Source organism: Triticum aestivum, chromosome 5A, assembly GCF_018294505.1.
Source record: "Triticum aestivum cultivar Chinese Spring chromosome 5A, IWGSC CS RefSeq v2.1, whole genome shotgun sequence".
Classification (NCBI taxonomy): Eukaryota; Viridiplantae; Streptophyta; class Magnoliopsida; order Poales; family Poaceae; genus Triticum; species Triticum aestivum.
In genome coordinates, this window is record NC_057806.1 from 382521398 (window position 1) to 382530243 (window position 8846).

At 49.2% G+C, this 8846-nt stretch overlaps 1 protein-coding gene across 1 annotated transcript; it reads left to right on the forward strand.

Annotated features, from left to right (window-relative positions):
* The first annotated feature begins 5683 nt into the window (after positions 1-5683).
* On the forward strand, positions 5684-8846 carry LOC123103498 (sugar transport protein 14). Its single transcript, XM_044525105.1, has 3 exons — positions 5684-5987; positions 6118-6355; positions 7182-8846. The coding sequence occupies exons 2-3, from the start codon at positions 6214-6216 to the stop codon at positions 8627-8629; spliced, it is 1590 nt and encodes a 529-aa protein (XP_044381040.1). The 5' UTR covers positions 5684-5987; positions 6118-6213; the 3' UTR covers positions 8630-8846.

Below are 8846 nucleotides of genomic sequence, written 5' to 3' on the forward strand. Positions count from 1 at the left end.
TTTCTGTGATGTACTACTTTCCAATAAGGGAGTAGGTACAGTTACCTCGTCAAGTTCTACTTTCCTCCCACTCACTTCTTTCGAAAGAAACTCCTTCTCTAGAAAGTTTCCGAATTTAGCAACAAAAGTCTTGCCTTCGGATCTGTGATAGAAGGTGTATCCAATAGTCTCCTTTGGATATCCTATGAAGACACATTTCTCCGATTTGGGTTCGAGCTTATCAGGTTGAAGCTTTTTCACATAAGCATCGCAGCCCCAAACTTTCAGAAACGACAACTTTGGTTTCTTGCCAAACCACAGTTCATAAGGCGTCGTCTCAACGGATTTTGATGGTGCCCTATTTAACGTGAATGCGGCCGTCTCTAGAGCGTACCCCCAAAACGATAGCGGTAAATCAGTAAGAGGCATCATAGATCGCACCATATCTAGTAAAGTACGATTACGACATTCGGACACACCATTACGTTGTGGTGTTCCGGGTGGCGTGAGTTGCGAAACTATTCCACAATCTTTCAAATGTACACCAAACTCGTAACTCAAATATTCTCCTCCATGATCAGATCGTAGAAACTTTATTTTCTTGTTACGATGATTTTCAACTTCACTCTGAAATTCCTTGAACTTTTCAAACGTTTCAGACTTATGTTTCATTAAGTAGATATACCCATATCTGCTTAAATCATCTGTGAAGGTGAGAAAATAACGATATCCGCCACGAGCCTCAATATTCATCGGACCACATACATCTGTATGTATGATTTCCAACAAATCTGTTGCTCTCTCCATAGTACCGGAGAACGGCGTTTTAGTCATCTTGCCCATGAGGCACGGTTCGCAAGTACCAAGTGATTCATAATCAAGTGGTTCCAAAAGTCCATCAGTATGGAGTTTCTTCATGCGCTTTACACCGATATGACCTAAACGGCAGTGCCACAAATAAGTTGCACTATCATTATCAACTCTGCATCTTTTGGCTTCAACATTATGAATATGTGTGTTACTACTATCGAGATTCAACAAGAATAGATCACTCTTCAAGGGTGCATGACCATAAAAGATATTACTCATATAAATAGAACAACCATTATTCTCTGATTTAAATGAATAACCGTCTCGCATCAAACAAGATCCAGAAATAATGTTCATGCTTAACGCTGGCACCAAATAACAATTATTTAGGTCTAATATTAATCCCGAAGGTAGATGTAGAGGTAGCGTGCCGACTGCGATCACATCGACTTTGGAACCGTTTCCCACGCGCATCGTCACCTCGCCCTTAGCCAATCATCGTTTAATCCGTAATCCCCATTTCGAGTTGCAAATATTAGCAACAGAACCAGTATCAAATACCCAGATGCTACTGCGAGCAATAGTAAGGTACACATCAACAACATGTATATCACATATACCTTTGTTCACCTTGCCATCCTTCTTATCCGCCAAATACTTGGGGCAGTTCCGCTTCCAGTGACCAGTCTGCTTGCAGTAGAAGCACTTAGTTTCAGGCTTAGGTCCAGGTTTGGGTTTCTTCTCTTGAGTAGCAACTTGCTTGCCGTTCTTTTTGAAGTTCCCCTTCTTCTTCCCTTTGCCCTTTTTCTTGAAACTAGTGGTCTTGTTGACCATCAACACTTGATGCTCCTTTTTGATTTCTACCTCCGCAGCTTTCAGCATCGCGAAGAGCTCGGGAATAGTCTTATTCATCCCTTGCATATTATAGTTCATCACGAAGCTCTTGTAGCTTGGTGGCAGTGATTGGATAATTCTGTCAATGACGCAGTCATCTGGAAGATTAACTCCCAACTAAATCAAGTGATTATTATACCCAGACATTTTGAGTATATGCTCACTTGACAGAACTATTCTCCTCCATCTTGCAGCTATAGAACTTATTGGAGACTTCGTATCTCTCAATCCAGGCATTTGCTTGAAATATTAACTTCAATTCCTGGAACATCTCATATGCTCCATGACGTTCAAAACGTCGTTGAAGTCCCGATTCTAAGCCGTAAAGCATGGCACACTGAACTATCGAGTAGTCATCAGCTTTGCTCTGCCAGACGTTCATAACATCCGGCGTTGCTCCTGCAGCAGGCCTGACACCCAGTGGTGCTTCCAGGACGTAATTCTTCTGTGCAGCAATGAGGATAATCCTCAAGTTACGGACCTAGTCCGTGTAATTGCTACCATCATCTTTCAACTTTGCTTTCTCAAGGAACGCATTAAAATTCAACAGAACAACAGCACGAGCCATCTATCTACAAACAAGCATAAACGAGCAAGATACTTATTAGGTACTAAGTTTCATGATAAATTTAAGTTCAGTTAATTTACTTAAAGAACTCCCACTTAGATAGACATCCCTCTAATCCTCTAAGTGATTACGTGATCCAAATCAACTAAACCATGTCCAATCATCACGTGAGATGGAGTAGTTTCATTGGTGAACATCATTATGTTGATCATATATACTATATGATTCACGCTCGACCTTTCGGTCTCCGTGTTCCGAGGTCATATCTGTATATGCTTGGCTCGTCAAGTATAACCTGAGTATTCCGCGTGTGAAACTATTTTGCACCCATTGTATTTGAACGTAGAACCTATCACACCCGATCATCACGTGGTGTCTCAGCACGAAGAACTTTCGCAACGGTGCATACTCAGGGAGAACACTTCTTGATAATTAGTGAGAGATCATCTTATAATGCTACCGTCAATCAAAGCAAGATAAGATGCATAAAAGATAAACATCACATGCAATCAATATAAGTGATATGATATGGCCATCATCATCTTGTGCTTGTGATCTCCATCTCCGAAGCATCGTCGTGATCACCATCGTCACCGGCGTGACACCTTGATCTCCATCGTAGCGTCGTTGTCGTCTCGCCAAGCTTGTGCTTCCATGACTATCGCTACCGTTTAGTGATAAAGTAAAGCATTACATCGCGACTGCATTGCATACAATAAAGCGACAACCATATGGCTCCTGCCAGTTGCCGATAACTCGGTTACAAAACATGATCATCTCATACAATAAAAATCAGCATCATGTCTTGACCATATCACATCACAACATGCCCTGCAAAAACAAGTTAGACGTTCTCTACTTTGTTGTTGCAAGTTTTACGTGGCTGCTACGGGCTTAAGCAAGAACCAATCTTACCCACGCATCAAAACCACAACGATAGTTTGTCAAGTTGGTGCTGTTTTAACCTTCGCAAGGACCGGGCGTAGCCACACTCAGTTCAACTAAAGTTGAAGAAACTGTCACCCACAAGCCACCTCTGTGCAAAGCACGTCGGGAGAACCGGTCTCGCGTAAGCGTACGCGTAATGTCGGTCTGGGCCGCTTCATCCAACAATACCGCCGAACCAAAGTATGACATGCTGGTAAGCAGTATGACTTATATCGCCCACAACTCACTTGTGTTCTACTCGTGCATATCACATCAACATATAAAACCTAGGCTCGGATGCCACTATTGGGGAACGTAGTAATTTCAAAAAAATTCCTACGCACACGCAAGATCATGTGGTGCATAGCAACGAGAGGGGGGGTGTGATCTACATACCTAGTAGATCGACAACGGAAGCGTTTGGTTGATGTAGTCGTACGTCTCCACGATCCGACCGATCAAGCACCGAAACTACGGCACCTCCGAGTTCTAGCACACGTTCAGCTCGATGACGATCCCCAGACTCCGATCCAGCAAAGTGTCGGGGAAGAGTTCCGTCAGCACGACGGCATGGTGACGATCTTGATGTACTAATGTTGCAGAGCTTCGCCTAAGCATCGCTACAATATTATCGAGGACTATGGTGGCTGGGGCGCCGCACACGGCTAAGGAATAGATCACGTGGATCAACTTGTGTGTATCTGGGGTGCCCCTGCCTCCGTATATAAAGGACTAAAGGGGGAGGCTGGCCGGCCAAGGAGGGCGCGCCAGGAGAGTCCTACTCCCTCTGGGAGTAGGACCCCCCCCCCCCAATCCTAGTTGGAATAGGATTCACGGAGGGGGGGGAGAGAGAGAGGGGCCGGCCCCCTCTCCTTGTCCTATTCGGACCAAGGGAGGGGAGGGGCGCGCGGCCCATGAGGGGCTGCCTCTTCTCTTTTCCACTAAGGCCCATCATGGCCCATATAGCTCCCGGGGGGTTCCGGTAACCTCCCGGTACTCCGGTAAAATCCCGATTTCACTCGGAACACTTCCGATATCCAAACATAGGCTTCCAATATATCAATCTTTATGTCTCGACCATTTCGAGACTCCTCGTCATGTCCGTGATCACATCCGGTACTTCGAAAAACCTTCGGTACATCAAAATGCATAAACTCATAATATAACTGTCATCGTAACCTTAAGCGTGCGGACCCTACGGGTTCGAGAACAATGTAGACATGACCGAGACACGTCTCCGGTCAATAACCAATAAGGGGACCTGGATGCCCATATTGGCTCCTACATATTCTACGAAGATCTTTATCGGTCAGACCGCATAACAACATACGTCGTTCCCTTTGTCATCGGTATGTTACTTGCCCGAGATTCGATCGTCGGTATTCCAATACCTAGTTCAATCTCGTTGCTGGCAAGTCTCTTTACTCGTTCTGTAATACATCATCCCGCAACTAACTCATTAGTTGCAATGCTTGCAAGGCTTAAGTGATGTGCATTACCGAGAGGGCCCAGAGATACCTCTCCGACAATCGGAGTGACAAAACCTAATCTCAAAATACGCCAACCCAACATGTACCTTTGGAGACACCTGTAGTACTCCTTTATAATCACCCAGTTACGTTGTGACGTTTGGTAGCACCCAAAGTGTTCCTCCGGTAAACGGGAGTTGCATAATCTCATAGTTATAGGAACATGTATAAGTCATGAAGAAAGCAATAGCAACATACTAAACGATCGGGTGCTAAGCTAATGGAATGGGTCATGTCAATCAGATCATTCACTTAATGATGTGATCCCGTTAATCAAATAACAACTCATTGTTCATGGTTAGGAAACATAATCATCTTTGATTAACGAGCTAGTCAAGTAGAGGCATACTAGTGACACTTTGTTTGTCTATGTATTCACACATGTATTATGTTTCCGGTTAATACAATTTTAGCATGAATAATAAACATTTATCATGATATAAGGAAATAAATAATAACTTTATTATTGCCTCTAGGGCATATTTCCTTCAGATCCACCCCGTAAACTCCCCATAATGACCCCGTGCTTGTAGCATTACTGTCTAAAAGTACGTGCTTGCCATATGCAGTTGGACAAAGCGGATAATTCATACTACTACTTTTTCTCTAACAAAACACATTGGATGAGTGTTTTGAGGTAGTAACATTAGAAGTGGACTGTTGAATTAGGAAACGCATTTGAAGGACTCGCCGTTTATCAGATAAGGATAATATTATACTAAATGCATTTGAAGGACTCTCCGTGGACTGTTGAATTAGGAAACGCATTCCGGTGCTGTTGACGCCGAAATCGGAAGTCCCGCACCCACATAATCACCTCGTCGTCTTTGACCGGCTCGCGGCAGCATCGTCACTCCGGCTCTCCGATCCGATCGGATAAGCGGTTCTCTTGACGCTGCCGCGGCCATATCCGGGCGGTGAGGATCAACGCTCGACTGAGCCTAGGCCTAAGCCTAAGCCTAACCAACCGTGTCACCCCCGCGGGTCGCAGCCACACGACCCGGGTGTGGCATGCCAATCCGTCCCCGTGCCGTGCATAAAACCCCCCGCCGGCCTCACTCTCTCATCGATCCCCCCATTTCTCCTCCGCTCTCTTCCTCCCTCCCTCCCTCCCTCGGCCAGGCCAGATCGACCAGGCGCTTCCCGGAGCGGCAGAAGAGGACGCGATCGCATGCCCGTTGTTTAGTCGACGGCCACCTGCCTCCGGTTTGAATACTCCGCGGGGCGGACGGCGGACCACCCTCACCCTGGTGCCAGCCCAAGAGCAGCGCAGCGCAGAGGTACCTCTCTCTGTCACTCTTGTCTCTCGTTTCCACGTTCAGTTTGTCCGTTTCTTGACTGCCGTGTGTTGACCTCTGCTGTCTCTTTCGCCCCCTCCGTCTCTGCTCTCGCCCTGTTTCTTTCTTTCAGCCAAGAGGAGCGTGTAAACAGGCAGACAGGTGAGGAGGCTCCTGGTTTCGTGGTTTGAAGGGAGAGGTTGGACAGGAGGAGAAGGAAGAGAGGGAGATGGCCGGGGGTTTCGCCGGCGTCGAGGCCGGCGGCGGGAGGGCGGAGCAGTACGAGGGGAGGATCACGCCCTACTTCATCCTCGCCTGCATCGTCGGCTCCTTCGGCGGCTCCCTCTTCGGCTACGACCTCGGGGTCTCCAGTGAGTGTTCCACTCCCCTCGTACCAACCCCTCTTGTTCATCTCCAATTGTCCATGTTCGTCCTGTTAATTTTTCTTCTTTCGGCATCGTCGTGTCGTCGACGATTCATCTGGCGTCGTCTCAGAAATTTGTGTCTTAGTCAGATTTTGTTCTTTTCTCAACATGATTTTTCTTTCTTGTTTCACATCATTCTCCGAACAATTACTCGCATGGGTTTCTAATCTATTTGAAGAATTATAAAATTGTTCCTAAGTGTGTCCTCATCAAAATTAATGGCCTCAATCATGGTTAATGCTTTCCTTTACAAAGGACGCATTGTCTATAGGCCAAAAGAGTACCAAATGAAAACGTAATGGCCATTATGGTGTCTCCATCTTCTTTTTGTTTTGTTTGGAGTGGGCACCCGGTGTCTGCGTCAATACTGCTTCCTTTACCTACTGAAATTAATCTGTTTTTTGGACGGAAACCATTTCTAACGATTGTGAGCTGTCCTGGGGAGTAGAATTAGTAACATGCCACGGAATGTCCTCTCATTTTCAGTAGAGGTATCACATCTTATACAGTATGCACAACTCGTTTCCGCCCAAGATTAGTAGATTGCCATGACAAAAAGGGAAGTGTCCACACTAAACCACATAAAAGTTGAATTGCATGATTCAAGTAACAAAACCAATTTTCCTGGATGACCGGTAGTTTTCAGTTAGTTATCTTTCACCGAAATGTGATGTAGAGTATATTTCTTCATCGCACTGATTTACTTGACACGAGAACAAGAGTGGTAACTAATCATGGTTTCATGGACGCTGGTGGTGAACGATGAGCGCAGGTGGCGTGACCTCCATGGACGACTTCTTGATCAAGTTCTTCCCGGACGTGTACAACCGGAAGCACGCACACCTGCACGAGACGGACTACTGCAAGTACGACAACCAGGTGCTGACGCTCTTCACCTCCTCGCTCTACTTCGCCGGCCTGGTGTCCACCTTCGGGGCCTCCTACGTGACCAAGCGCCACGGCCGGCGCGGCAGCATCATGGTGGGCGCCGTCAGCTTCTTCCTGGGCGGCGCCGTCAACGCCGCCGCCGTCAACGTGGCCATGCTCATCGTCGGCCGCGTCCTCCTCGGCGTCGGCATCGGCTTCGGCAACCAGGCCGTGCCGCTCTACCTGTCGGAGATCGCGCCCTTCAGGATCCGCGGCGCCGTGAACCAGCTCTTCCAGCTCACCACCTGCCTCGGCATCCTCGTCGCCAACGTCATCAACTACTTCACCGACCGGATCCACCCGTGGGGGTGGCGCCTCTCGCTGGGCCTCGCCGTGGTGCCCGCCACCGCCATCTTCGTCGGCGCGCTGTTCCTGCCGGAGACGCCCAACAGCCTGGTGGAGCGCGGGCGGCTGGAGGAGGCCCGGCGCGTGCTGGAGAAGGTGCGCGGGACGCACAAGGTGGACGCCGAGTTCGAGGACCTCAAGGTGGCGAGCGAGGCGGCGCGGGCGGTGCGCGGCACGTTCCGGAACCTGCTGGCCGTGCGGAACCGGCCGCAGCTCATCATCGGCGCGCTGGGCATCCCGGCGTTCCAGCAGCTGTCGGGGATGAACTCCATCCTCTTCTACTCGCCGGTCATCTTCCAGAGCCTCGGGTTCGGCTCCTCGGCGGCGCTCTACTCGTCCATCATCACGGGGTCGATGCTGGTGGTGGGCGCGCTGGTGTCCATGGTGGTGGTGGACCGGCTGGGGCGGCGGGTGCTCTTCATGGAGGCCGGGGCGCAGATGATCGCGTCCATGGTGGTGGTGGCGACGATCCTGGCGCTCAAGTTCGGGCACGGGGAGGAGCTGTCCAAGGGCGTGAGCACGGTGCTGGTGGTGGCCATCTGCTTGTTCGTGGTGGCGTACGGGTGGTCGTGGGGGCCGCTGGGGTGGCTGGTGCCCAGCGAGCTGTTCCCGCTGGAGATGCGGTCGGCGGGGCAGAGCGTGGTGGTGTGCGTCAACCTCTTCTGGACGGCGGCGGTGGCGCAGTGCTTCCTGGCGGCCATGTGCCACCTCCGGTGGGGGGTGTTCATCCTCTTCGCGGCGCTCATCGTGGTCATGTCCGTCTTCGTCGTCCTGCTGCTGCCGGAGACGAAGCAGGTGCCCATCGAGGAGATCTGGCTGCTCTTCGACAAGCACTGGTACTGGAAGCGGGTCGTCACCAAGGACCCCAAGTACCAGGGCCACCACCACCGCCAGGAGATGGCCGCCGCCGCCGCCGGTGCCGTCAAGCCCGTCGTTACGTCGGAATAGATCGATCCATGATGCGTGTTTCGATAAGATTTACATTACAATGCAGGTGCATAGGTCGTGCTATAGGAACTGCATGTGTGTGTTAACTTGTCCAAGACCTCGTGTTCCTAATTACGTCTTAGTAATCTTATTACGAATTCGATTAGGATTCGGTCTGTCGGAAGGTGTAACTGGTGGCGGAGGTCAGGTGCAAAAGCATGCAAGTTTACGTGTGACA